General features: G+C 44.0%; 1 protein-coding gene across 2 annotated transcripts in view; it reads left to right on the forward strand.

Annotated features, from left to right (window-relative positions):
* The first annotated feature begins 14000 nt into the window (after positions 1-14000).
* Positions 14001-16252, forward strand: part of AdipoR (adiponectin receptor) — a 44980-nt gene continuing 42728 nt past the window's right edge. For both annotated transcript variants that reach the window (XR_013897441.1, XM_080273010.1), the window contains exon 1: positions 14001-14329. Coding sequence is in view for 1 of the 2 variants with exons in the window: in XM_080273010.1 (XP_080129136.1) it covers positions 14108-14329 (222 nt within the window). In the remaining variant the exon portion in view is untranslated. The remainder of the gene's footprint in view (positions 14330-16252) is intronic.

The following is a 16252-nucleotide window of genomic DNA, read 5'->3' on the forward strand; positions in this document are numbered from 1 at the left end:
GGACATCAATATATGAAAGGGAACCAGACGAGTCAGGAACATTTCCATATACGTCAGCTGTCGTCCCTAATTAGAATAACTTAAGCAAGATAATATAATGTATTTACATAATTTATACAAAAATTGAAGAACCTCGCCCAGCAGACTACCATCGACTGCAAGTGCCCAATACCTTCCTATATTGCACACTTGCACTCATCAGCTGGTGACTGTCAGGCAAGGAACTTGGCTTAATGTAGGGGACATCTATATTAGAAATAGATCGGTGGGAGGAGGAACTATTTAAAATATGTCAACTGTCAACCCTAATTAATATTACAATATATACATATTTACTGTTCATAAAAACCATAACCACACAGTAAAAAAGTCACATCACTCTGATCAGTCCAGTCTCTCTCAAGAAAGCCATCAATTTATCAGTCATAACAATGTCCCCATCACCCAGAATGGTGGAAAGGGTGAAGGGGACGTCTACTGCGCCGCAGTAATTCATAAGTGAAGCGCGTTCACGAATAAATCGCCGACAGCGCAGGATGATATGACTGATAGATAACACCGCATTACAGATGTCACAGTGCGGTGGGAAGCGTCTTTCCATATATGGTTTTATGTGGGTTAAAACGGTGGCATTCAGCCGTAGCCGTGCCAACACTTTTTCTTCTAGGCGACTGGGACGGTTGGCAGTGTCCCAGTCGCCCAGGTACGGCTTACAAGTTGGAATATTTAGTCTGGTCCACTGACCTTGCCACAGAAGATTTATTGATTTCTTTCCGAGAGATAGACTCGACCGTAGATCACGAGGAACGTCCCAAGTCTCCTCGAGCTCCACAGCCGACTTTGCAAGTAAGTCAGCCTGCTCATTGCCGTAGATACGACAATGACCAGGCACCCAGATCAGCGTGAATGACTTGTTGCATGAATGCAACTTATTAACGATGCGGCCCTGGATCTCATGAGAGTCCGTAGTGCAAGATGCAATTGCCTGAAGGGCTGATTTTGAATCTGAAAATATGACAAATGAGTCATGTCTAGAATTGAGAGCATAGTCTATGGCTTTGTCAATAGCAAAAAGTTCTGAAGTAAACACAGATGTATGAGTCGGCAACCGATACCTGAGGGCACATTCAGTCGACCACACACTTGCACCCACACATTCACTCGACTTGGAGCCGTCGGTGTACAATTGATGGGACCCCAAGTGACGAACAATGATGTTACGAAACAAGTGGTGGACCTCCGCCTCCGGCGCCTTGGCCTTTGGTGCTGGGAGCCATGTAACATCGACTGTAAAGCCGGGTGGCTCCCAAGGCGCTATATTTTTAAGCACCAACTTGTCACAGTCACTGGGGTCCACATCAAGCTCCTGAGTCAGTAAGTGGAGGCGAGCGGCAAGTGGCCGACGCACCCCCGCAGAAGGTGGTGGTATTGACGCAGGGGGGTACAGGCCACATTGCCGATATTACTTTTTCTTAATGTCCTTATGCCGTAGGACAAGGCCAGGTGGTCACGGCGAATACGGAGGGGAGGCACATTCGCCTCCACTTCCATACGAGCCACACGGGTACACCGTACAGCTCCAAGACACATTCGCAAGCATTTATTCTGTAACACATCCAATCCTTTCAGAGTGGCATCAGATGCCGAGCCATACACCTGTGCGCCATAGTCTAGCTTTGATCGAATAAGGGACTTATACACCATTAATAAAGATTTTCTGTCGGCACCCCAGGTAGTACCCGCTAGGTACTTGAGGACATTTAACGGTTTATCACAACGAGCAAGCAAAGTATTAACGTGAAGTTTAAAATTCATTCTACGATCAAAATGTATTCCTAATAATTTTACAGAATTTTGAAAAGGTACCGCCTGATTATCCAAAGTTAAGCACAAATTAGGTACGTTACGATTAGTGAAAACTATAGCGGCACACTTACGGACGGAAAACTTAAATCCCCACTGCAAGGCCCATTGGTGGACGGAGTCAAGGGCTGCTTGAATCCGCCCAGCCGAAAATTGTGCATTACGGGAAGAGTGCCATATTGCACAATCGTCAGCGTAGAGTGAGTATTTAAGATTCCTCGGGATGGGAGCTGATGACAGAATATCATTGATCATAATACTAAATAAAGTAGGACTAAGCACACTTCCCTGCGGCACCCCGTTTTCCTGGATAAATATATCCGATGTTACGTTACGGGGCAATTTGACAGAGAAAGTTCTGTCCCTTAAGAAATTTGAAATAAAAACAGGCAAATTTCCTCTTAAACCATAAGCATAGAGCTTCATTAATATACCGTGTCGCCATGTCATGTCATAGGCTTTATGGATGTCCAAGAACACCCCTATCATGAATTCTTTATTGGCAAATGCCTCTGCAATACAATGCTCCAAATTCATTAAATGATCTAGTGAACTTCTGTATTGACGGAAGCCACATTGTTGATCATTTAACAAATTCTTCGACTCTAAAACAAAAAGAAGCCTATTGTTAACCATTCGTTCCATGACCTTACATAGACAAGAAGTCAACACAATAGGACGAAATGAAGTGGGATTCATAAGACGACCAGCCTCTTTGGGTATCGGTATGACGTGCGCAAAGTGCCATGAGTTTGGGAACGTTCGAGACGCCCAAATCTCATTGTACAATGCTAACATCTTAATCAGGTTGTCCTGATTAAGATGCTGGATCATACCGTACGTGATGGTGTCTGGTCCAGGGCTGGTGTCTTTACAGGATTTAAGGGCAAGGAGCAGTTCATCTAGCGTAAACTCTTGGTTGTACGGGGAGTTTACGTCTTCTGTGGCAAAGTCTAATATCTGTAGCTCAGCCGTGCGTTTATGATGTTGGAAACGCGGGTCATAATTGGCTGAGCTACTTACATGAGAAAAACTCCTGGCGAGGATGTTAGCAACGTCCACGGGCTCGTCATAGATGTTATTATTTACTTGCAAGGTGGTAATGGGGAAATATGGGCCTTTATTATTTAATATTCTTATGGTGGACCAGACTTTACGTAATGGTGTTGTACGAGTCACCGTGGACACAAAGGACCGCCAGGAGTCACGTTTGGCCCTTCTTGTTATTCTCCTTGCCTCAGCCCGTGCCAGTTTGTATGCAATAAAATTTTTCTCAGTGGGCTGACTATCAAAAATCCTGTATCTCCTATTGCGTTTTCTTAATGCTTGTCGGCAATCCGGCGTCCACCAATGTGCTCTATGCTTCGCATGAACTGTAGAAGTCTTGGGAATAGCAGCCTCAGCTGCGTGTAATATGGAAGTAGTTATATTTTCGACCTTAACATCTATGGTCTCCCCAGATATATCTAAATTGGCGATCCTTGAGAAGGATCCCCAATCTGCTTTCTTATAGTTAAATTTTGGAGGTGGAGGGTCCGAAATGATGTCGCGTGTATAAGAAAGACAGATGGGTAAATGATCACTTCCCAAGGAGTCGTCGTAAGGGTCCCATGAGAGATCTTGATGTATACCAGGGGAGGCCAAAGATAAGTCAATGGCCGAAAAGTTACCAGTACGATCATCTACACGAGTCGCTCTACCATCGTTCAGAAGACAGAGGCTGGACTGTAGTATTAGGTCGGCTACTTGCTCCCCACGACCATCGATCCTCAAGCTACCCCATTGATAGTGATGGGCGTTAAAATCGCCCAACACTAACTTATTCCCAGGGAGATGTTCAACTAGTGAATTTAAAGCATCACTATCAATGGGGCCATGTGGAGGACAGTACAGAGAGCAAATAGACAGATACGTGTTATTGAATTTTACTCTGCACGCGACAGCTTCCAGAGTAGAATTTAGAATCACTTCCGTTTGTGGGTGTGATTTATGTGTGTATATGGCTACTCCGTGACCTTCATATCTTCTATACGAGTGGTAGTGTTTGAACTGTGGAGGATCAGGGTGATCCTCCAGGCGCGTCTCCTGTAAACAAACAACGTCTGGCCTGTGTATAGAAAGCAAGATTGCTATATTGTGTAACTTATTCCCAATACTTCTACAATTCCACTGTAGTATAGTGAATGCGGCGGTTTAAGATTTACGGTGGTTTCCAGTGTGTTTAGTTTTTTTATGCCCCCCGCGACCAGGCGAGTGGCTACCGGGGGACCTTTCCCGGTGCTTGCTGACGGAAACCTCCATATTTTGGTCAATAACAAGGCTCCCAGATTCCACAGAGGAAGAGCTATTCTTCCTCTCCCTCGCTGGGCTAGGAGCAGGGAGGACATGAGGACGTGGCTTTGAAAGGGTGGTGAAGTTATGTTTTACAGTCTTGTCAGGCTTCGATTTAGGCTTGACTGACTGAGAAGCAGCAGCGGCCTGTGAGTATGATGAAGCTTTAGGGAGGTCAGTTAGAGAGTTGGATCGTACAGGAGGTTTAGAGGTGGAGGTGGAGGTAGAGTGAGTGACTTGATTAACAAGCACGAGATCAGTCTGCGTCTCCACAGTGCACATCACAGGGCGGGACATCACTGCCGAAGCATAGGACCTATTCGGTGTGGGAGTTGCATGCAACTCCTTCACCTTTTCCTTGCTTCGTAGAAAGAGATGCCCTCAGTCGCCTTCACCGCACAGACCTCTTTCTCCTCCTTCCACTTGGGACAATCCCTAGAGGAAGTGAAGCGAGCACCCTTGCAGTGAAAGCAGCTGACACCCTCTGATGTGCAATGGTCAGCATCATGTCCTTGTGTTGCGCACTTGCCACAGACTGATTGAGAAGCCCGACAAGACTTTTCATGGTGTCCATATAACTGACATCGTAAACAACGAAGTGGGTTAGGGATGTATGTCCTTACGTTAACAATTTCATACCCCACTTTGATATGGGTTGGGAGAGTCACTTTACCGAAAGTCAATATAACCGTTGCCGTTTTCGTCCTCCTGCCCTCGGAAAATCTCGTGATGAAACGGGCTTCAATTACATCTTCATGAGCAAGTTCATGTACGATGTCGTCCTCTTCCATGGCCATGAGGTCCCTGCAAGTGATGACTCCCTTGCAGGAATTCATGGAGTGAGGGATCGTTGGCACAACATCATAGCAATGGAATTTGCTCATCTTCATCAAATCCTTAACCTGGGACGAATTTGCAGTCTTTACTAGGAGATCTCCGCTAGCAAGTTTTTTGACCTGTTCCACCTCTCCTGCACATCCATCAATCACCTTCTTGATAATGAAGGGATTGAGGCTGGACAGGGGAGTGGAACCAACCGCATGAATTAAAACAAACTCGGCGTTATGTACATTAATGTCAAGGCGGGTACGTGTCTGGGGCCGTTCAGTCTGGGGGTAGTCAGTCCGTGAGACAGTCGGGGGTCGGTCAGGACTACCTCCCCACTGAAGGAGGGAGGCAGCAGTGGCGTCCGCCATAGTTACCACTTCCCCCTCACGGGGGAAGTGGGAAGAGAGAGAAAAACGACCAAGGGAGAATTGCCCGGGGAACACACACCTAATCTGAGATTACCCTCTCAAACCACTCTCGGGAGGACGCGCCCGTGTGTAACTCACACCCCAGAGCGATCAGTGGGGGGTACACTCCAGAGGTGAGTAAGCAAAGGCAATCTCAGGAAACAGATATAGACACTTACTATATCTCTAAAGGGCTGGGAGGAGAATTAGTACTAGCTAACCTAACTTTATTGAAAAACGCCCTAGTGGCGGAGAAAACAAAGCTAAAGCCGGTGAGGCAACCCTGCAGCTAGAGGAGAGCCAGAGAAACACGTCTGCACACTCCACGACCATGCATCAAAAGTCCCAGTTCGAGACAGAAGACTCATTTCAATCATGCTCGGTAACATTTGCTTTACTGTATATTTCATTTTAACTATACTCTTTTCACTTATGTGTTATATACTTAAACATTATTATTATCTTTACATTAACCACTTCACTCTGAGAACGTCTCTTTGCCTCTGTTCATATTACTGTCAGACGATTTTAATTATCTAGAGTAAAACCTGTCGAAAATGATCGCTTATAGCATCATCATCCATTAACCTCTACGTAAGATGCGCCTTTTTAATTATATCTGCCATCGAGTCTCAAGATATTAATATATATAAAATGCCCGCCGCCGGACCATCCACTCCGCCACCCCCCACCCCACCACCGGGCCACCACCACCCCACCACCCCAGGAAGGGACAGACAGAGGGTCACCCAACCACCACTGACCTGTGCCCCTTCTCCCCGCAACTGCCCCGACACCAGGTGAGCCTGGATCGGAGACAACCTCACCGGCGGGCTAACCATCGACAGCGACTTTGATGCATGGTCGTGGAGTGTGCAGACGTGTTTCTCTGGCTCTCCTCTAGCTGCAGGGTTGCCTCACCGGCTTTAGCTTTGTTTCCTCCGCCACTAGGGCGTTTTTCAATAAAGTAAGGTTAGCTAGTACTAATTCTCCTCCCAGCCCTTTAGAGATATAGTAAGTGTCTATATCTGTTTCCTGAGATTGCCTTTGCTTACTCACCTCTGGAGTGTACCCCCCACTGATCGCTCTGGGGTGTGAGTTACACACGGGCGCGTCCTCCCGAGAGTGGTTTGAGAGGGTAATCTCAGATTAGGTGTGTGATCCCCGGGCAATTTCTCCCTTGGTCGTTTTTCTCTCTCTTCCCACTTCCCCCGTGAGGGGGAAGTGGTAACTATGGCGGACGCCACTGCTGCCTCCCCCCCCTTCAGGGGGGGAGGTAGTCCTGACCGACCCCCGACTGTCTCACGGACTGACTACCCCCAGACTGAACGGCCCCAGACACGTACCCGTCTTGACATCAATTATAGAAACGCCGAGTTTGTACAGATCCACGCGGTTGGTCCCACTCCCCTGTCCAGCCTCAATCCCTTTATCATCAAGAAGGTGATTGATGGGTGTGCAGGTGAGGTGGAACAAGTGAAAAAACTTGCGAGTGGAGATCTTCTCGTTAAAACTAGAAACTCAAGTCAGGTAAAGGATTTGCTAAAACTGGGCAAGTTCCATTGTTATGATGTTCAGTCCACGATCCCTCACTCCATGAATTCCTGCAAAGGTGTGATCACCTGCAGAGATCTAGTGGTCATGGAGGAGGAAGAGATCGTACAGGAACTTGCACAGCAGGATGTTATAGAGGCACGTTTTATAACTAGATTCTCGGAAGGCAGGAAGACGAAGACCGCCACAGTTGTCCTAACGTTTGGCAAAGTTGCTTTACCTTCCAACATCAGAATTGGATATGAAATTCTTAACGTCAGACCATATATCCCGAACCCCTTGCGTTGCTTAAAATGCCAGATTTATGGGCATCATGAAAAGGCTTGTAGGGCTTCCCAGCCAGTGTGTGGTAGGTGCGCAAATGTGGGACATTCTGCTGAACACTGTACATCTGAGACGGAGTGCTGCTTTCACTGCAAGGATGCTCACTCCACTTCCTCGAGGGCTTGCCCCAAGTGGAAGGAGGAGAAAGAGGTCTGCACAGTGAAGGCAACCGAGGGCATTTCCTTTTACGATGCTAGGAAGAAGGTGAAGGAGTTGCATGCAACTCCCAAACCTAATGTCTCCTATGCATCGGCGGTTGTGTCCCGTCCCGTGATGTGCACCGTTGAAACACAGACTGACCTTACATTCGCTCCTCATGCCCCACGCCATACCTCTCAGCCTAAGCCTCCTGTACGTTCCAACTCTCTGACAGACATCCCAATTGCCACTTCATACTCTCAGGCTGCCGCTGCTCCTTCGCAGTCAGTGCGGTCAAAACAGAAGCCTGACAAGTCAGATAAAATTAACTTGACCACCCTCACCAAACAGTCACGTCCTCATGTCATTCCTGCTCCTGGTCCGGCGAGGGAGAGAAAGGATAGCTCTTCCTCGATGGAATCTGGGAGCCTCGTTATTGATGAGACTATGGAGATCTCCACAAACAAGCACCGGGATAGGTCCCCCGGTAGCCACTCGCCTGGTCGCGAGGGGCATAAAAAGACTAAGCACACTGGCCACCCTCGAAAATCTTAAACCGCCGCATTCACTATACTGCAGTGGAATTGTAGAGGTATTGGGAATAAGTTACATAATATAGCAATCTTGCTTTCACTACACAGGCCAGACGTTGTTTGTTTACAGGAGACGCGCCTGGAGGATCATCCTGATCCTCCCCAGTTCAGACACTACCACTCGTATAGAAGATATGAAGGTCACGGAGTTGCCATTTACACACACAAATCACACCCACAAACGGAAGTGATTCTAAATTCTACTCTGGAAGCGGTCGCGTGCAGAGTAAAATTTAATAACACGTATCTGTCTATTTGCTCTCTGTACTGTCCTCCACATGGCCCCATTGATAGTGATGCTTTAAATTCACTTGTGGAACATCTCCCTGGAAATAAGTTAGTGTTGGGCGACTTTAACGCCCATCACTATCAATGGGGTAGCTTGAGGATTGATGGTCGTGGGGAGCAAGTAGCCGACCTAATACTACAGTCCAACCTCTGTCTTCTGAACGATGGTAGAGCGACTCGTGTAGATGATCGTACTGGTAACTTTTCGGCCATTGACTTATCTTTGGCCTCCCCTGGTATACATCAAGATCTCTCATGGGACCCTTACGACGACTCCTTGGGAAGTGATCATTTACCCATCTGTCTTTCTTATACACGCGACATCATTTCGGACCCTCCACCTCCAAAATTTAACTATAAGAAAGCAGATTGGGGATCCTTCTCAAGGATCGCCAATTTAGATATATCTGGGGAGACCATAGATGTTAAGGTCGAAAATATAACTACTTCCATATTACACGCAGCTGAGGCTGCTATTCCCAAGACTTCTACAGTTCATGCGAAGCATAGAGCACATTGGTGGACGCCGGATTGCCGACAAGCATTAAGAAAACGCAATAGGAGATACAGGATTTTTGATAGTCAGCCCACTGAGGAAAATTTTATTGCATACAAACAGGCACGGGCTGAGGCAAGGAGAATGATAAGAAGGGCCAAACGTGACTCCTGGCGGTCCTTTGTGTCCACGGTGACTCGTACAACACCATTACGTAAAGTCTGGTCCACCATAAGAATATTAAATAATAAAGGCCCATATTTCCCAATCACCACCTTGAAAGTCAATAATAACATCTATGACGAGCCCGTGGACGTTGCTAACATCCTCGCCAGGAGTTTTTCTCACGTAAGTAGCTCAGCCAATTATGACCCGCGTTTCCAACATCATAAACGCACGGCTGAGCTACAGATATTAGACTTTGCCACAGAAGACGTAAACTCCCCGTACAACCAAGAGTTTACGCTAGATGAACTGCTCCTTGCCCTTAAATCCTGTAAAGACACCAGCCCTGGACCAGACACCATCACGTACGGTATGATCCAGCATCTTAATCAGGACAACCTGATTAAGATGTTAGCATTGTACAATGAGATTTGGGCGTCTCGAACGTTCCCAAACTCATGGCACTTTGCGCACGTCATACCGATACCCAAAGAGGCTGGTTGTCTTATGAATCCTACTTCATTTCGTCCTATTGTGTTGACTTCTTGTCTATGTAAGGTCATGGAACGTATGGTTAACAATAGGCTTCTTTTTGTTTTAGAGTCGAAGAATTTGTTAAATGATCGACAATGTGGCTTCCGTAAATACAGAAGTTCACTAGATCATTTAATGAATTTGGAGCATTGTATTGCAGAGGCATTTGCCAATAAAGAATTCATGATAGGGGTGTTCTTGGACATCCATAAAGCCTATGACATGACATGGCGACACGGTATACTAATGAAGCTCTATGCTTATGGTTTAAGAGGAAATTTGCCTGTTTTTATTTCAAATTTCTTAAGGGACAGAACTTTCTCTGTCAAATTGCCCCGTAACGTAACATCGGATATATTTATCCAGGAAAACGGGGTGCCGCAGGGAAGTGTGCTTAGTCCTACCTTATTTAGTATTATGATCAATGATATTCTGTCATCAGCTCCCATCCCGAGGAATCTTAAATACTCACTCTACGCTGACGATTGTGCAATATGGCACTCTTCCCGTAATGCACAATTTTCGGCTGGGCGGATTCAAGCAGCCCTTGACTCCGTCCACCAATGGGCCTTGCAGTGGGGATTTAAGTTTTCCGTCCGTAAGTGTGCCGCTATAGTTTTCACTAATCGTAACGTACCTAATTTGTGCTTAACTTTAGATAATCAGGCGGTACCTTTTCAAAATTCTGTAAAATTTTTAGGAATACATTTTGATCGTAGAATGAATTTTAAACTTCACGTTAATACTTTGCTTGCTCGTTGTGATAAACCGTTAAATGTCCTCAAGTACCTAGCGGGTACTACCTGGGGTGCCGACAGAAAATCTTTATTAATGGTGTATAAGTCCCTTATTCGATCGAAGCTAGACTATGGCGCACACGTGTATGGCTCGGCATCTGATGCCACTCTGAAAGGATTGGATGTGTTGCAGAATAAATGTTTGCGAATGTGTCTTGGAGCTGTCCGGTGTACCCGTGTAGCTCGTATGGAAGTGGAGGCGAATGTGCCTCCCCTCCGTATTCGCCGTGACCACCTGGCCTTGTCCTATGGTGTAAGGACATTTAGGAAATGTAATATCAGCAATGTGGCCTGTACCCCCCTGCGTCAATACCACCACCTTCTGCGGGGGGTGCGTCGGCCACTTGCCGCTCGCCTCCACTTACTGACTCGGGAGCTTGATGTGGACCCCAGTGACTGTGACAAGTTGGTGCTTAAAAATATAGCGCCTTGGGAGCCACCCGGCTTTACAGTCGATGTCACATGGCTCCCAGCACCAAAGGCCAAGGCGCCGGAGGCGGAGGTCCACCACTTGTTTCGTAAGATCATTGTTCGTCACTTGGGGTCCCATCAGTTGTACACCGACGGCTCCAAGTCGAGTGAATGTGTGGGTGCAAGTGTGTGGTCGACTGAATGTGCCCTCAGGTATCGGTTGCCGACTCATACATCTGTGTTTACTTCAGAACTTTTTGCTATTGACAAAGCCATAGACTATGCTCTCAATTCTAGACATGACTCATTTGTCATATTTTCAGATTCAAAATCAGCCCTTCAGGCAATTGCATCTTGCACTACGGACTCTCATGAGATCCAGGGCCGCATCGTTAATAAGTTGCATTCATGCAACAAGTCATTCACGCTGATCTGGGTGCCTGGTCATTGTCGTATCTACGGCAATGAGCAGGCTGACTTACTTGCAAAGTCGGCTGTGGAGCTCGAGGAGACTTGGGACGTTCCTCGTGATCTGCGATCGAGTCTCTCTCTCGGAAAGAAATCAATTAATCTTCTGTGGCAAGGTCAGTGGACCAGACTAAATATTCCAACTTGTAAGCCGTACCTAGGCGACTGGGACACTGCCAACCGTCCCAGTCGCCTAGAAGAAAAAGTGTTGGCACGGTTACGGCTGAATGCCACCGTTTTAACCCACATAAAACCATATATGGAAAGACGCTTCCCACCGCACTGTGACATCTGTGATGCGGTGTTATCTATCAGTCATATCATCCTGCGCTGTCGGCGATTTATTCGTGAACGTGCTTCACTTATGAATTACTGCGGCGCAGCAGACGTCCCCTTCACCCTTTCCACCATCCTGGGTGATGGGGACATTGTTATGACTGATAAATTGATGGATTTCTTGAGAGAGACCGGACTGATCAGAGTGATGTGACTTTTTTACTGTGTGGTTATGGTTTTTATCAACGGTAAATATGTATATATTGTAATATTAATTAGGGTTGACAGTTGACATATTTTAAATAGTTCCTCCTCCCACTGATCTATTTCTAATATAGATGTCCCCTACATTAAGCCAAGTTCCTCGCCTGACAGTCACCAGCTGATGAGTGCAAGTGTGCAATATAGGAAGGTATTGGGCACTTGCAGTCGATGGTGGTCTGCTTGGCGAGGTTCTTCACTTTTTGTACAAATTATGTAAATACATTATATTATCTTGCTTAAGTTATTCTAATTAGGGCCGACAGCTGACGTATATGGAAATGTTCCTGACTCGTCTGGTTCCCTTTCATATATTGATGTCCCCTATATTAGGTTGTGCCTTGACTGACAGTCACCAGGTGATGAGTGCAGGTATGTCATGTAGAAAGGCATTACATATCTGCAGTCGATGGTGATCTCTTGGTCGAGGTTTTTTTTTTTTTTTTTTTTTTACCATTAGTGTAGGTCAAGTTATTTGTCTCTTAGGATTTAGTATAGGTTAGTGATTTGTCTGTTAGGTGGTTAGTTTTAGGGTCTTTAGATTAGGTATTTTTGATTATAAGTCATATAAGGTTAAAAATATAAAAAAATAAATAAAAATAATAAAAATAAAACTACAAAAAAATAATAAAATAAAAATTATTATATATATATGTACGTGTGCATGAAAGTGTGTATGTTCATATGCATGGATGTGTGTATGTATGTAAGTATGTATATATATATGTTCGTATATATATGTGTATATATGTCAATATATATACATATATATATATTGCCTTAATGACCAGGGGCTCCGACCCCAATGGTCGATAGGCAAAAAAAAAAAAAAAAAAAAAAAAAAAAAAAAAAACATCGACAGCAGTGGGGTGGGACTGTTTCCATTTCAACCAGTTCCTGGTAGAATTCATCATCTACCTTTATCCTTTTCTTTATTCCTTTCATATTCGCGATACTAGATATGGTGGTTATCTTGTGGTACTACTGAGTTAAAAAAAAAAAAAATTACATACTAATATATGCATCTCCTAATTCGCCTTTAGACGAGACAACTGACGAAGCTTGATCAGCGCATTCCTGCGGTAACTGGCTGTATTCTATTACTTGGACAACACTTTTGCTTTTACTTGCTCTGCTATATTATAACACCATTAGTTTAGCCTAGTACAGAGCTTGACTCACATAAAGATACTATTTAGGTATGGCCAGTTGTGGCCAAAGGTGGCCAGCGAGGAGCAAGGTGATATGCGTGGCTGATGTGTATGTGTGCTTATTGTAATAGATATGCAGTGGTGAAAAGGGTAGTCATTATGAAAATGAAGATGAGAGACGTGGTATGCCGCGAAAATGAATGGTTTTGAAAAATGTACGCAAGAAAAAAAGTCGAGACATGGAAATGTGTATTTGAGATTGTCTACCATTTGAAGCTCCCGCGCTTTCGTTAAATGATCGAAAGAAAACATAACTTAGGTTGGTTTTGACACGTTAATATCGCAGATTTAAAGTAAAAGATACTACGCTAAAGTTACAACAGAGAGAGAGAGAGAGAGAGAGAGAGAGAGGCATGGATGCAAGCACAGTCTGTGCATGTAATTAGTATAGCTAATAACTGCATTATACCAATACAATAAACACAATATTATGCTTCAAAAATCCTTCTCCTCATAAAATTAAAAACAAAGTGGGAACAAACTAACCAATCTTATTTAACAGTACTTTGAAGAGAACCATGAAGTTAGTTTTGTGAAGTAGGGCATATCATTAATGACAGACTTTTCTTTGTTCTTAATTACAATATATATATTAGTGTGCCATTAGACAATATCGAAATATTATTATAGTATATAAAATGATAATAATAGGCTATTTGAGCGATTGACCTTTCTATTAAAATACGGTATAGATGTGTATGTGGCGGGAGTGGCATTTCAAGAGTGTAGTCGACGTATACCAAAGTTGCCAAGGTCGCAGGTTTTACGCACAAGTGGGCTAATTTTGAGATTTTGGTGGCAAGACTTTGGAAAGGTTGCTGGTCTTGGGGTTACGTTATTGATCCCATAGTAATAATATTACATAATTGCTATGATATTAAGAATACTATAAGAGTAAGGCTAAAGCTAGATACAATTAAAAGAACAGCTGATAGGTGCGATTTGGCTACTTTGGGCGGGTTTTCGTGGCTAGTGGGCTAGGTTTTTCTAGTAGACATGGCAACTTTGCAGTCGACGTACACGGGTTCAGTCAGCTGATCTGGTGATGGGGGGGAAGGAGTGTTGCTGCCTATAGTCTCATTCCTAGTGTATCCTTGGTGCTATATGTTAAAGTAATCCGTACTCACACTTTTCATATCGGTGGTGGCCAGGCAACTCCATCATGAGTGGGTTCGACGAAATATTAGGAACGAATATTGAAGTCCGGAAGAGAACTTTAGGGAACCCTCTGGACAAGGATTTACCCGAAGATGCCACGTTAGAGACAGATTTATTTCCTGAGTTCAGTAAATTATTAGAGGAAAGTGTGGCCGGGGATGACGAGAGCGAAGGGTGTCCGTTACCGGGTACGCCTGAGGACGAGTCTCTCATCGATTCCAAAGAGGTGAGTCAAAATATTAATTCATTTTAACCAAGGCGGAGATATGCGTCCCTGTGTACCTGATTTTCTCTAGCTAAATGAAGTTTCGCCTTATTTGTAGCGGCTCTTCGTGATCAGCACCACGTTCTAGAGTATAAATCCTCATAGGACAACATTCAAGATGGAGATTGCTGCAGTTTTACGGCCATTTAAAGTGGAACCGTAATACTTTCCTGTGGCGACCTTGTTAACTGGTGACGCAATACCTCTCCACGCAGTCCTTGGCCCCAGCACAAGCTCAATCTACCCTGTCCTGTCTTCCTGCTTTACTGGAAACAGGAAGTACAATGTTTCCGGTATCCTTTGTTCTTCTCATATTGCTTTTATTGGCCACTTCAGAATTGTGTCCTAAACTTTGTGCAGGTTTTTTTGTGATAAATTTTTTGTTTGCTGTACTGTATGGGTGTAATATTTAGCTAAAGTTTTTAATATTGTTAACTGTTACTTCATTTGGGTAATTATTAAGAAGCATGAAATTTAGAAGTAATTTTTCTTACTGTTGTGGTTGAAGGAATGAATGTTGGCATGGTAACCACACCAGCTAACATTATTGTTGAAGTTACAGTATAGAATATGGTTATTGATAGATGCAAAGTACAGTATAGCCAGTAATAGAAAGAACACCATCTTGCTTTAGAATATGGTAATCTCTAATGTAGGGAAAAGTTTTTTTTTTTTTCTTCCACATGGTTGAAGTAAAGGATGTTGGTATGGGCTTGTAGCAACAATTATTTCTTGTAATAATTTGCCCCTTTTGTATTTTGTAAGTCCATTGTAAATTGCAGAATTTTTTCATTATGAAAATTCCATTGTAATGTATCAAGCCATTTTTCTTGTTATAGCCTTGAATGCTATGTGAAACTTGTTGCTATCAGCATTATCACGAAAAGGCAAATTTGTGCCCTTCACTGTTAACCCCTTCATGCACTTGGACGTGATCTGTGTGATGAATTACCACCTATATTTGCATTTTGCCATGCAAGTCATCTCAGAAATAAACTTGAGAGTATCATTTTGTTGCTGTATTCATCACATAAAATACCTCTAGAAGTTTCATTTTGATTTGGATCACATCACAAAACCTGTGAAAATAAATAGTGAAGAAAAGTTACCCACCATTAAGGCAAACCCTCAGCCAGCACATGGTGCAAGGAACAGTACCCCTAGAAGAATGTGACCATGTGCAAAAAATACGATAAATTATTACAAGTGGGCATTACACCCACCAGGTAGTGCAGTATATTCTTCTGGCAGTTTTTGATGCGTTTCAAATGTTTCTGACCTTCATTTTTGTTGGAAATGCCTCATTTTCCCTCTTTTCCCAACATGAACTTTGATTGGAGAAGTAGGTGAAATCAAGCATTTTCCGAAAAAAATGAAGTAAAAAACAACTCAAATCGCATAAAAAACCACCAGATAAATATACTGCACCACCAGTTAACGTAACGGAACAGACGAAACCTAACCAAACAGAAGTAACGTAACCTTACCAAACGCACTAAACCTAACCAAACCTACCCCAAACATACCTAACCTATCCTAGGGGAATACGTAACATAACCTCACCAAACACACTAAACCTAACCAAACCTACCCCAACATACCAAACCTATCCTAGGAGAATGCTTACCCTAGAGATACGATTGTCCAGGACAAGAGTCGTCTGACAATAACGTCGTGGTTCCAGAACCTTTGAATCCTGTGGTTTATGAACAGTATAATTTGCCAAGCCAGAAGGTGTGTGTTGTCCGAAAAAGTTCCTTTGTAGTCAGAAACACAAAAACTACACTGTACCCGTTTCTTGGTTTTTGCGTACTTTTTGTACCAACCACAGTACCACTGGTCTGTTTTTTTTTAAATTTACACAGTTCCTGACAGTCTAGGCAA

The sequence above is a fragment of the Coenobita brevimanus genome, chromosome 52, assembly GCF_032717465.1.
Source record: "Coenobita brevimanus isolate Jiangsu-jjx chromosome 52, ASM3271746v2, whole genome shotgun sequence".
In the NCBI taxonomy this organism is placed as follows: domain Eukaryota; kingdom Metazoa; phylum Arthropoda; class Malacostraca; order Decapoda; family Coenobitidae; genus Coenobita; species Coenobita brevimanus.